General features: G+C 37.6%; 1 protein-coding gene and 1 long non-coding RNA gene across 2 annotated transcripts in view; one reads left to right on the forward strand and one right to left on the reverse strand.

Moving 5' to 3' along the window:
* Window positions 1–14,033, forward strand: part of LOC132230878 (uncharacterized) — a 116,961-nt gene that overhangs the window by 83,010 nt on the left and 19,918 nt on the right. The window lies entirely within an intron of this gene.
* LOC132230872 (calcium-activated chloride channel regulator 4-like) overlaps window positions 1–14,033 on the reverse strand; it is a 32,151-nt gene that overhangs the window by 2,793 nt on the left and 15,325 nt on the right. Inside the window, exons 7-12 of the mRNA XM_059688968.1 lie at window positions 12,572–12,799; window positions 7,958–8,135; window positions 5,182–5,288; window positions 2,500–2,715; window positions 1,655–1,922; window positions 606–776 (exon numbers count right to left, since the gene is read on the reverse strand). Of these exons, the coding sequence (XP_059544951.1) occupies window positions 606–776; window positions 1,655–1,922; window positions 2,500–2,715; window positions 5,182–5,288; window positions 7,958–8,135; window positions 12,572–12,799 (1,168 nt within the window). The remainder of the gene's footprint in view (window positions 1–605; window positions 777–1,654; window positions 1,923–2,499; window positions 2,716–5,181; window positions 5,289–7,957; window positions 8,136–12,571; window positions 12,800–14,033) is intronic.

Below are 14,033 nucleotides of genomic sequence, written 5' to 3' on the forward strand. Positions count from 1 at the left end.
AATGGGGATTCTTTGTTTCTCAATTTATCTTTAAGCTGAGAATAAACCTGGGTAAATTGGTTCTGGTTTCCCTCTAACCACTGTACCACGTTCTTCCCTTCCTCCCTGTTGCAAGTGCTGAGGGGTAATACTTCAGGTTATATTCCAATTGTCAACAGAAAGCCCATGAAAAGCCACAAGAGACAAAACAAAGGAAAATTAATAAGGAATAAATTCTTAATCCTTATCATCACCTTTCTCAATACATTTTTCTTTTGACTTAATAAAAATATTCAAAATAAATGTTTACTCACTGGCTTATGCTTAGGTACATAACATATTAGCCTATTTCCTTCACCCTTAGTTGAAAATCTGGCATATTATTGTGGCTGTAGGTAAGGTGCTCCAAATTAATTTAATGGCTGACATGTATTGAATGCTTACTATATGTCAGACACTGTACCAAAGCATAGGTTAATTAAAAGGCAAATCTCAGTATGACTGAGAACTTCATTCTAGAAATGGGAAAAGCGATACTTTGAGTTGTAAAATGTTTGAAGCCTTAACCATATCATCTCACAAGTATTCCGGCCAGCACTGCGCTTCAGTTACCATGAGTTACTCACCATCCACTACCCAGCCTGGTATGTATGCAGCTCTATTTGGCGGATGCCTTAAATTTCGTGTGGCAGTGTTTGCTGCTGCATGAGCTCGTACTTTTAAACTATATCTGCCATTTTCTGAGTAAGCTGTAAAATATCTGGAGTAGACCCCATCATCCTTGAAAGTGTCAGCACCTTGTTATAGAAATTAAGGAATGAATTATTATTGTAAAGAAAAAGAGAAATTTATGCATTTTCCAAGTCAAGCATATATCCTTTGTAAGCATATCTCTTAGAATGAGCTCCCCATTTTTCATGGGCCAGCTCTTGATGATAGGATTATAAATGGTCTGAATTAATTACATTGCATAAGATACTGATAGAAATCCATGGTAATCCAGATGTCTATCAAATTGGTGGTGGTTTTTTGTTTTTTTTCCGCTTGCTCACTGAACTCTCAAAAGAAGGTTCAGTTCCCAGAATAACTCAGATTGTGTGAAAAAGATCTTTAAGCCCTGCTCACCCATGCACACCAGGGAGAGAGCATGGCCCACACTGTATCTTGTTTCATGCTAGTCAAACCTGGTATCCGATGCCGTTGTAATGTCCCCTCCTGTCTTGTGGCAGTTCTGCCTGCCCTTGGGCCTCAGTTCCGAGGACTATATTTGGAGTTTGGGAATTAGTCTTGCCTGTCCCTCTTCCCTGCTGGGGGCCCAGTTTCTACCCCTTAACCCCTCATGACTGCTGTGTTTCACTCTCTCTGGCCAGACTTTCTTGATGATGTGCCCCCAAGAAACACTTGTTCAGAATTCTTGATGCTGTCCTCAGTTTGTCTAGATGACGAACAATAATGACAGTAAATAACATTTATTGAGTATTTCTATGTGCAAGACACTTGCTAATCACTTTGTAGGTTTTACCTGAATAGAATTTCCTGCTGTCCCTGTTGTTCACAATCTGCATCAATTTTCTTGGTGTTTCTCACTCCCCCATACTGACACGGGACCCATAACATATCCTGAGTTATGAAAATATAGGCTTATTCTTTAAAAAAGGAAAACACTGTAAATTACCTGCACCATTATCAAAAAGTTCCAAAACTTCTGTTTTTCCACTACTTGATTCAATGAATGCAGTCACATTGGCTCCAAGAATGGGTATATACCCTTGTAGAACTTCTGCGTAAACAATCATTGGGCTGGGGAAGCTGCTTGTGTCTTTATTCATTTTAGCATTCACTGTGATTGGGGCCACAGAAGGATTTGCTGCTCGAGAATTAACTGTTATAGTTAATGTTTCTGAGTTTGCTTTGGCTTGAAGACTGTAAGTCCAAACACCCACCTAAAAATTCAGTGGAAGTAGCGTATCAGATCAAGCTTTTTTCTGTGTTTCCATTATCTAACTCTAAAATAAATCTTAGAAATATGTTGCAGAATAAACAGGGTTTTGAAATTTTTGAGATTTTTTTTAAGGTAAATGGATGAATATCAAGGCAATTTGGACAGGGCATCCTGGTTATTATCATGCATGGTGTCCAAACTTTGTGAAATCTCAGCTGGGAAAAATAAGTTTTGGAAAGTTTGCCTTGGTCTTGGCCTTATGGAGTTCAGAGATTTTTAATTCTTTATTCTATGATCTGGTAATACTAATAAGCTGTACAGATTCCCTACATTGCCTCTTTAAAGTTATTCTTAGCGTATCTAATTTTTCCCTTCTCTTCCTTCCTCCTAATGCATGCATTCTTCTTTCCTTTTCCTTTCACCATAATTTTAAGGACCATACAGGCATAGAAAGTACATTGTATTTTATCTAAATTTTGAAGATGATACAAGTGTTGGTACTCATATTTATGATATTAAACAATGTATTTTTAGCTATGAAACATATTTATGTGGAAATAAAAAAGCTGATTGCTTACCTTTGCAGTTCCTGGAATACTGAAATAGGCCATTTTAGAAGCAGCATCCACTGTGGAAATGTTGATTGGTGTTCCATTAGGATCCAAGAGAGAAATAATGGGCTGCTGTTTTAGCCATGTGATGAGAAAGAATGTGTCCTTCCCCACAGTGCTATCAATTATTACAGTTCCATTCATCCAGAGGTTATCACTGAGTGTTAATCCCTTACTTTCAATCTGTATAAATATATATTTTAAAATTAGTGACTGGAGAAAAGAGTAATTTTATTCTTTTTTCTTTTTTTAAAAAACATAGTTCTTAATTCCTGGCCTGCAAACAAGCTTATGTAGGGCATACCTCCGTAGCCTTATGATCTCTTTGAAAGCTGTTTGGGATGTGACAGATGTTAGTCAGAAAGTATGGACATATAGGATCTGAGTTAAAACCACTAGAGCAGGAGAATGGGTTTTACTGTTGGAGACATGGCTGTATTATTTTTCCCAGTTGTTTTTGTATACACCCACCTGAGATTTTAGCATTAAAGGATGCTACAATGTCAAAGAATTAGCTGTAGTGTGTGTGTGTGTGTGTGTGTGTGTGTGTGTGTGTGTGTGTGTGAGAGAGAGAGAGAGAGAGAGAGAGAGAGAGAGAGAGAGAGAGAAAGAGAGAGAGATCCTCAGTTTACCCATCTTCATGATGGTGGATATTGTACTAGTATTTGAGTAGAGACATAGTTAGGTAAGGACCAGCAAGTAATGAGACAAGCACTCATGGATATTTTCCTGATGTGAAAACTTCACGTACTTTTTCACACATCCTAGGAGCCTCAAAGAAAGTTTTTCAAGTTTTTGAGGATGGCTCTTAGTAAAGTACAGCGAATTTTACCTACTGACCAAGAAAGTGCTTTCTACAGATGTGTCATTCCAGGAAATGATGGGAAATTCAACTTCTATTCTAACCAAGTCCTTAACCAAAAATACCTCCATATCAATACTGAGATAAGAGAGTGAATTCTACCATTGAGACATCATCGCAGTGACAAAAATCTCAGTCCTATGTTAAGTGGACAAATTATTATTATCAAGTTAATCTGAATGTGAGTGACTTTTTTAGACTCCCCATCAAGAACGTGTAAGAAAGCTAGAAAGCTTTGACTAAATAGCAGTATTAGGGGACAGTAACTGAGTAAAGAGTGGGAAGCAACCTTTCCTCTGTATTCCGGCTGCCATTTTAAGTGAGGGAATCAAAACCTTTCTGCCTCTTCCATACAGTTTAAGAAGTCCACGTTTAAAAGTCTGACCACTTCCTATATGCAAATGACCTTTTTCTAGCTGATTTTCCATGTCCCACTCTTATATTCAAAATTTCTTTATGATATTCCATTTTAATGTCCCACCATCCACTAAAAATCACTAAGGTTTAAACAGAACACAAAACAATATCTTCAAGTTCAGTTCTCCCCCTTTACTTGTCAACTTTAGAAAGTAGTATCATCATTTTCTAAGTCAACCAGGTTGAATCCCTCAGAAATTATTTTTATTCTCCTTCAACTTATTCTCCATACATTACCAAGCTAGATTCCAGATGAATTTTTAACCTGTTTGCAAGGTGAAGCTACAAACCATATCTCAACATCAATCTGCACATACAATCCTAATCCTGCATCCTATAATTTATGTGCTCTTCATTGTTGGAGACCAGAGGAAAATAGGTTTTTTTAGGTGATCATGTCAAGTTTTAATGTAGGCATAGACCTAATGAACTGGAAGATGGAAGACAAGTTTTCACATAAGGTGACATGATGTAGATTTGGTGGGAATGGATAGGGATAAAAACAGAATTTTATAAAAATTACTTTCAAAGAAATAGTCTGTGTTGACATTTTACATTGGACGTGAATGAAGAATCAAAGTTTAGTCAAAGTTTTTGAATCTAAGTAACAGAAAATGAAGGTGTTATTTAAGCACAGGTGAAAAAAGGAGTTGAGTTCAGAAGAGAGGTGAATAAAATAGAAAGCCAGTGAAAAGAGTGGTTGAAGACATAAAGGAAACCCTAATTTTTTTGGATCTGTAATAATTATTCATTCTCTTTCTTCAGATAAATTTCTTTCCAAGATACTTTCCTTCCATTTCAAGTTCTTGACATCATTCACCTAACCTAAATTTATTTCACAGCAGTGAAAGGTGAGAGAAATCTTGAAACTATGATATATTTTTATGTATTCATAGAAAAATGGATGCTATATTGGGCAAAGTCTATATTTTATGAAAAATTTAACATTAAAAAATATATTTTTATTGATTTAAGAGAGGAAGAGAGAAGGAGAGAGAGAGAAACATCAATGATGAGAGAACCATTGATCAGCTGCATGTGCCCTTGACTGGAATCAAATCCTGGACCCTTCAGTCCGCAGGCTGATGCTCTGTCCACTGAGCCAAACCGACTAGGGCAAAATTTAACATTTTAATGTTATTCCTTAACTAAACTCTATGTAAGAAGAAAAAGAAAAAAAATCTGCTATTTTACTACTTAATTTGGCCATATCTGAAGAATGGCCATGGATTTCTGTTACATACTTAGTTTTGATTTTAATTAATAACTTACTTTGAGAAAATATAGAACTCAAAACTTATAATAACCAAAGTATTTTTCTTGTCATGGCTAAACACAAACACAAAAACCTGAGGAATTGGAACTCAGACCTGAATAGACTTCTGGGAAATATCACCATTTCCTGATGTAAGGGCCCCGAAAGCATCAATGAGGCCATTGTTCTGGGCTTCATCTGAGGCAAGGAAATGTATTCCTCCTAAAATATAAATATATTTATTAGGTTGCTTTCTAGAAAATAAGTACTTATCACAGTTTAGTGATTTTTAAGGTAACAGTAAACCTGTTATGCGCGCAGGTGAGGTCTGGAGCGGAGACGGAGACAGAGACAGAGACAGAGACAGAGACAGAGACAAGGGCCTAGAGCTGACACAGGCAAGGGGCCGGGGGTGGGGTGGGGGGGGGGATGCCTGGGGCTGGCCGAGCTGCGGGGGGGGGGGGAGCAGGGTGAGGGCGGCGGGAGGTGGGCAGGTTTGGGGCGGAATCAGGCGCGGATCCTGGCAGCCCATGGCGCTAGTCAGGCGTGGGTCTGGGCTGCCTGCAGGGGCTGCAGCAGTCTGGCCTGACTCCCGCTGAGGCCCATGGGCTGCCTCCTCGCATGTGATTTCAATCGAGCGCTGGGCCTCTAGTATGGAATAAAAAAAGACACCAATAGCCGCATTAATCCTGAGAAAGAAGAACAAAGTTGGAGGGATCACAGTACCAGATATAAAGCTATAATACAAAGCCATAGTGCTCAAAACTGCCTGGTACCAGCACAAGAACAGACATATAGACCAATAAAACAGAGCAGAGAACCAAGAGTTCAACCCAAGACATTATGCTGAATTAATATTTGACAAAGGAGGCAAGAGCATACAATGGAGTCAAGACAGTCTCTTTAATAAATGGTATAGGGAAAATTGGACAGATAAATGCAAAAATTTGAAACTAAACCACCAACTTACACCATAATGGATAAAGGACTTAAACATAAGACAGGAAACCATAAAAATCTTAGAAGAATCTATAGGCAGCAAAATAGCAGACATTTGCTGTAGCAATGTCTTGACCAATACTGCTCCTAGGGCAATGGAAACTAAGGAGAAAATAAACAAATGGGACTACATCAAAATAAAAAGCTTCTGCACAGCAAAAGAAACCATCAACAAGAGAGCCCACTGCATGGGAGAACATATTTGTCAATGTTATCTCTGATAAGGGTTTAATCTCCAAAATTTATAGGGAACTCATACAATGTAACAAATGGAAGATAAATAATCCAATCAAAAAATGGGCAAAGAACCTAAATAGACACTTTTGGAAAGAGGACATACAGAAGGCCAAGAGACATATGAAAACATGCTCAAAGTCACTAATCATCTGAGAGATTCAGATCAAAACAACAATGAGGTACCATCTCACACCTGTCAGAATGGCTATCCTCAACAAATCAACAAACAACAGGTGCTGGCAAGGATGTGGAGAAAAAGGAACTCTCATGCACTGCTGGTGGAATGCAGACTGGTGCAGCCACTGTGGAAGTTTGGAGTTTCCTCAAAAAATTAAAAATGGAACTCCCATTTGACCCAGTAATCCTACTTCCAGGAACATATCCCAAGAAATCAGAAACACCAATCAGAAAGGATATATGCACTCCTAGGTTCATAGCAGCACAATTTATCATAGAGAAGATCTGGAAACAGCCTAAGTGCCCATCAGCCAATGAGTGAATTAAAAAACTGTGGTACATCTATACAATGGGTTACTATGCTGCGGTAAAAAGAAGGAACTTTTACCATTTGGAGCAGCATGGACAGACCTGGAAAGCATTATGCTAAGCAAAATAAAGCAGTCGGTGAAAGATAAGTATCACATGATCTCAATAATTTGTGGAATATAATGAACAACATAAACTGATCAACAGAAATTGATCCAGAGTCATAGAAGCATCGAACAGACCCTCAAACCTCAGAGAGAAGTTGGAGGAGGGAATGGGGGTGGGGGAGAGGAACTGAAGGACTTGTATGCATGCATATAAGCATGACCCATGGACACAAACAATAGAGGGGTGAGGGCATATGCTGGGGTGTGAGAACAGCTGGGGAGAGGTTAATGGGGGAAAAAGAAAACATATGAAATATTTTAAACAATAAAGAATTTTTTAAAAAAGCAAGTGTGTATTTGGTAACAATAGAAGCCAACTCAATATATAATAATTGCTATCCATAAAGTTGTAAATTATGTGTTCTCTACTATATTTAAGAAGGCACATGTAGTCCATTTTCATCAGCTGTCTCTGTGTCTAAGATAACATCGACCAATGTAAATGTTTATCTAAAAACTTATTTGTTAACATCTACTCATACTGAGCCTCTGTGAATCCCATTCCCTCCGCCCCCTACACCTGCAGCCAAAGTAATCTCTCCTCTCATGGATTTCTATCCCTCCATGTGCCTTGCATTGTCATCCCAACATGATTTCTTTACTCATGACCTGATCATCTTTTCTAATCCTTTTTTCCTCCATTGAAATTCAACATTTTGTTCAAGGCGCAGCTCAGAAGTCACTTTGTCTCTCATGCCTTCTTTCTCAGATTTACACAACCCTGGGAGAATTAATGGCTTCTTCGGCTCACACAGTGCTTGACTTCTATAGATTTCCCCCCGTTATGGAGGAATGTTTTCTGAATATGTACCTGATTAGTAGTTTTACTTGTCTCTCTAGCCAGCAGGACTCTGAGCATCTTGAACACAGAGATCAGGTCTGGTTTAATTATGGTCCCTAGTTCCTGCCACAGTGCCTTCAGAACTCAAGAGAAGTTAAGTTGTCAGTCTCTACACTTACACATTGCTATTAAAGGACTAGAATATATAGGTCATATTTTACCTGTTACATTGCTCATCTGTATGACTGCAAGATCAGCAGATGGTCCCAAAGCAATGAAGTGAATAATGGCCCCGCTTTCTCTTACTTTATCAAGACAACTTTTTGCAGAGCTATCCTCCCCATCCGTCAGCAGCACTATTTCAGATCCATCTAGTTGCGAGTATCTTTTGCTTATTATCTGTAAACATAATCAGAGCATAATTACCACAGGTTCCTGAATCAATTAGACTTATAGGATATTAGGAAAAGGTGTACAGAGAAAATAAACAAAAGTATCCAGAAAAGAATAGAAAGCTTCTGTTTTAAAATTGTAGGATCTGCAGTCAGCAACCCCCAAGGTAACTTCAACATGACTCTATTTTCTGTCTGTCTGCTTTAGGGAATGTTTGCTCAAATAAAATTATGAGGGAGCAGAGATTTGGAACATCTTACTTGGGTTAAGAATCAATGATATCTCAGCCTGGGAAGTCAGGTCAACCAGATAACAAAAGTATAATTGCAGAGTGTGGCATTAAATATTTCTCTTCTTTCTTTGACCAGACTTCCCTCTGACAAGGTTTCAGTGTATAAAATCTGTTGCATAGACAGCTAAATACATTAAGAAACCACTTTAATATTTTAAAAAAACACATTATGATTTCAAATTAGGAAACCCTCAGTATACATATAGAAAAAGAGTATAGGAAGTTCTAAGCAGGTCAAGATTAGGGATCTTGTTATATAACTTTTATTTTACTTCTAAATCTAACAAGCACAAAACTAAATATATTGATGGTGCTCCGAGAATGCATGAATTGTGTTTATGGAGATGGAATTCTATTGGTAGCTTGAACCCTTTTCCTATAGGGCCAATCAGTTTACACTCAGATTTCTGAATCTAGGCTCCTGTAGAAAAGGATAAAGAGAATTTGTCACAGGATAGCAGTTACATTTCATCTTCTCTGACACATTTAATTGGCAGTGGCTTCTTGGTGTACCATTTTGAGAAACTGAGTGCAGGCCAAAAGATAAATATGACTGATTTATCAGTGGCTTTCATGGACTTGGAATGGAGATGTGAGTAGACTTGCAGAAAGGGTTTGGAATGTAGAAATCCCTAATAAACTTGGGGTTGGGGAACAATATGAACGTCCTCATTTAAATTTTTGCATGTTTTAAGGCAAATAATCACACACACACACGGCATTTTTGGAGAAATATGCTCTGACATGCACTAAAACCAAACTGAGAAATAGGAAATGTTTTTATACATTTACAATATTTATATAGCATCCTCATCACTTTCCCCCTACACATTTCATTGAAAAATGATTATCCAAAGATTAAGTAGATTTTTCTTATTCACCTCTCCCTTTCTTGTATTAGTTATTCACTGAGCATTTAATATATGTTAGTCACTGGTCTTGCTGCTGGAGATTTAACAGGAACTACATGGTTCCTGCATTCCTGGAAAGAATGGAATTAAATTTAAAAAAATATGTATTGAGGTATAGGTGACCAATTAAGGAGATATAGAGATGATTGATGAAGACACAATTAATATATCCCATAGTTCAAAAGAAAAACCTCACAATATTATAGTGCTACATTTGCTAAATGCTAAATGTATTTTATATAATGTGTAATTCAATCCAAGTCCAAGCTTCCAATCTGTCGTTAGACCTACCCTACTATTGCTCTTACTCCCCACAGTTCAGTTTATACAGGGCAACCAGAGTAATTTTCCTAAATCATCACTGATGACCAATTAAAAATTTTTTTTATTGATTTTAGAGAGGGAGGCAGAGGGAGAGAGAAATAGAAACATCAATGATGAGAGAGAATCATTGATCGGCTACCTCGTGCAGGCCCCCTACTGGGGGTCAAGCCTACAAATCAGGCATGTGCCTTTGACCAGAATTGAACCTGGGATCTTTCAGTCTGCGGCCAACACTCTATCCATTGAGTGAAACCGGTTATGGCAGTGATCAATTTCTGATACTGAAAACCTTTTGTGGTGCTTAAAATAAAATAAAACTTCTTATTTTTTTAAGCTTTTAAAGGTCTAGCCATTATCTATCTGCCAAGTACATTTCATATACCCTCATTTGTCAAACACCAGTGCCTCTAGCTCTATCAATTTTTAGAATAATCCAGTTATTTTCCACCTCTTTCTTAAGGGACTTTGCACTTTCCTTTCTGCCTGAACCAATGGCTTTCTCATTCTTCAAGTCATAGCTTAAATGTTACTCTTCAGAGAGAGTCTCAGTGGCCTCTTCACCTAAAGTAGGCACTGCCCCTCATTTCCCAGTTAGTCTGTCACATCACCTGTTTGGTTTCTTCACAATACTATCTTCACAATCTACAGTTATTTTTTTTATTCATTTATCTACCTATGTACTATCAGTTCCCCACTGAAATTGCATGAGCCATAAGAACAGGAAAGCTTTGCTTGCTACATAAATATATGTTGAATAAATTATAATATGTTATATGTTTGCCCTCTACTTAATATAATAAATATCCTATATAATAAAAGGCTAATATGTAAATCGACAGAATGGTGGAATGACCGGTCACCATGATGCGCATGACCACCAGGGGGCAGACACTCAATGCAGGAGCTGCCCTCTGGTGGAAGTGCTGCTCAGCTAGAAGCCAGGTTCATGGCTGGTGAGTGCAGCGGAAGTGGCGGGAGCCTCTCCCACCTCCGTGGCAGCACTGACATCTTGGGGGATGTCCAACTGCCAGCTTAGGCCCACTCCCTGTGAGAGGGTGCAGACCAGGCTGAGGGCCCCCACCCCCTGCCCCAGTGCACAAATGTCATACACCAGGCCTTTAGTATCTTAAATTTAAACATGAACAAACATATATTTATTACTCCATTATAAACACATATTTATTACTAATGAGGTAATTGATGACTATAGAGATGAAGAATCATGCTTGGTGTTACAACTAGTAATGATAGTTAGAGTTTTAAGTAGGACTTCATGTTAGAAAGCTACACTAAAATTCCATGCAAATTATAAATGAGAGAGATTTAATAGGGTTGGAAAAAGCAGGAAATGCTATAAGAAGGAGCGATGATTTTGAAGAATCAGGAGAATCTTAACATGCAAAAATGGAAAGAAGGAAACATTTTAGGTAGAGGAATTGCATGGGCAAATGAACAGAGGCTGTTAGTGCATGGTGGGCTTGGAGAACAATGTGTGCACTAACTGGGTTAGAGCAGTGGTTCCCAACATGGGGCACACACCCCACAGGGGAACAATTTGATTTTGAAGGGGGGCAATTCGAGAATGAGTTTTTAACAGTGAATTTTTTGCATACGGTTCTAGGGGCCTCATATACAGTATGTAAATATATATTGTGACATATTTATGCATTTCAGTTCTCTATTATATGTTTTGAAACTTTATTTGCTATCTTTTCATATCACTTCATATTATTATTACTCTTTTTAAACAATTTCTTAGTGATTTCTTCCTCAGTACTTCAACTGTCCTTTTGTTCTTTTATTTTTCTCTTTCATGAATGCCATATTCTTTGGAAGTTTGTTTAGACCAAGTTAATTGTCATTTAAGCTTCCTCCACCTGAATATGAGTTCACTTTTTGAATAATAATTATATGTCACAGGGCAGGCATTGGGATTTTTAGAGATTCTTAGATGGGGCATGGCCAAAAAAAGGTTGGGAGCCACTGGGTTAAAGCATAGAGCATCAGAAAGGAGAATTGAGAATTATAGGCTGGAGAAAGAGATGAGAGCAGTTTTACTGAGGGGGTGATAGACATTTTGAATAGCATCAGACTGGGGAATTCAGATATAATTTTATAGACTGTGAGGGAAGCATGAAGATTTCTAAGCAGGAAAATGACACATTTGATATTAATTATAAGCTCAATATACAATTTGAAAGAAAATGAGGTTTATAATAATAGTTGTAAATTATATATTTACTATGTAATATAATATTCTATTTATGTTAATATATCATTTCATTTAATTCTCATGATAATCCTATGAAGTAGACATTCTTATTTGCCTATATTTTATAGATAAGGCATTGAGAGTCCAAAGATAGTGAAAATGTTGCCTAAGACACCAAAACTGGTAAATAGCAGTCAGTACTTTGATGTCAAAACTCATGTTCTCACCAGTATTCCTTACCCTATGACTAATAGTCCTGTTACATATGCTTAGTAGGTAAACATCAGTTTATCTGAATGTCACAGGGACTGAAACAGGGATTGGCCCGAAGTGGAATCACACCATTTAACTTGTCTCATTGCCTTAAAAGTTGATGACTTTTGATGCTCAATCACTCATTTATTTAATTAACATTTATTGAGCACTGACTATTGCAAGGTAAAAGAACATGTAAATAAACCATAAAGTTCCTGACTTTATTAGACTTATATACTAGTGGCTTTCTTATATTAATATATTTATCCATCAGTTTATTCATTGATTCACTGACCCATTTAGAAAATCAAGTGAATTTTTAAAGTTCTTAGTTCTGTATTTCTTAGAATTAGTTATGTTAAAATTAGTAAGTATGTGCAGCAGCACTAATAGAAAAATGTTCTAATGATAAAAAACAAACAAACTATATATGCAGTATGATTTTCACCTGAAATGCTGCATCAATTCCACGGCAGATGGAAGTTCCCCCACCAGCTGCTGTAGGCAAGCTGTTCAAGAGCATATTTCTTTCACTGGTGCTTATTATTTGGATTAGCTCATGTTTAATGTTGGCGGTACTATCGAAATGCACCATCCCCACCCAGGTTCCATTTTCAACAGCTTGCAAGAGGAAATATTTTGCTGCTTGATTCATTCGATTTAGGCGGTTATAACCCTGAATGAAAAAGGACAAGAGAAAAACAACCAATTGGTTTTGACTGGAAAATAATAGTAGATTACATAAAATGAGTAAACAGAATTTAATAAGAATTTTCTATTAGTAATTGGTGTCATTAAAGAAAGCAATTTTTTAATTGATAAAGTTTAAAAACATAGTTACATGTATTATGGAACATATGGTAAGGAACACAGGCTTTTAACTAGAAGTGATTCTTGGCTGCTTAGCACCGAAATTATAGGTGCAGGTTCAGGGGTTTGGGTTGGAATTGAGGGGTGATGACTCACATCCTAGAGACTTCCTAATTACTCTTGGGATGTCAAGATGAAATCACTCCCTATGTCCCACAATATCAAACCAGACTGTCATGGACTCCAACTAGAGACTGAAATCTCCCTACCCACTGGAGACTAGACAACTCAAAAGTTAAAAAGTTTCTTGAGTTGCACCAAATTTCTGAGAGGCTCTGTTCCTACTTTTGCTCCTAACCTCTCCCCAACATTTCTCCAGCAATAGATTAATTGGCATTGGTTCTGTGGTAACCCATTAAGACTCAATCCCTCTTACCTAGGTGAATGCCCAGGAAGTAAAACTCTTCATACATTTGCCTTTTCCAATCCCTCAACACCAACTTACCTGTAGTTCCTCCCCTTAACACATGCCAAAATTTCTTTCTAAACTCCCTAGATCCAAGTCACAGTGAGAGACTTCTTCAGCCCCATCTTTGAGGGTTCTCTTTGCCGCTTTGCTTTACCTTTAAACCAGGCTCTGTCATCTCTTCCTAACGACATCTCCTAGAACACTTCTATGTGCTGGTGTCTAGCACTGATGCTCTTTCTGAAACCCTGTGCTACTGTGGATGATTCTCTGCCCTTTCTGTAACCACGCAAACCCCCATTTGTTGAATACATTCTTTTTGGTCTTCAGTATGCTCAGTCCTGTCTCAAATGTGCCATTCTTCTGGATGCCTTATCACATTATGCCTGAACTTTATAGTCCATTCATTTCAATAATTATTTATTAAGCACCTATATGTGATAAACCCTGTTCTAGACAAAAGGGAGATGAAAATGAATAAGAAATGGTTTCAAGTACTAGAGGACATGGTTTCAAGAGGATACGGTTCCAAATACTAGAGGAGCCCCTAGTCTAGTGGGAGAGATATGTGTAATTTCAATATAATGTGTAGAATAGAGGTTTGCACAGTTTATTGTGGGAAACCAGCAGAAGG

The sequence above is a fragment of the Myotis daubentonii genome, chromosome 3 (genome assembly GCF_963259705.1).
Source record: "Myotis daubentonii chromosome 3, mMyoDau2.1, whole genome shotgun sequence".
Lineage (NCBI taxonomy): Eukaryota > Metazoa > Chordata > Mammalia > Chiroptera > Vespertilionidae > Myotis > Myotis daubentonii.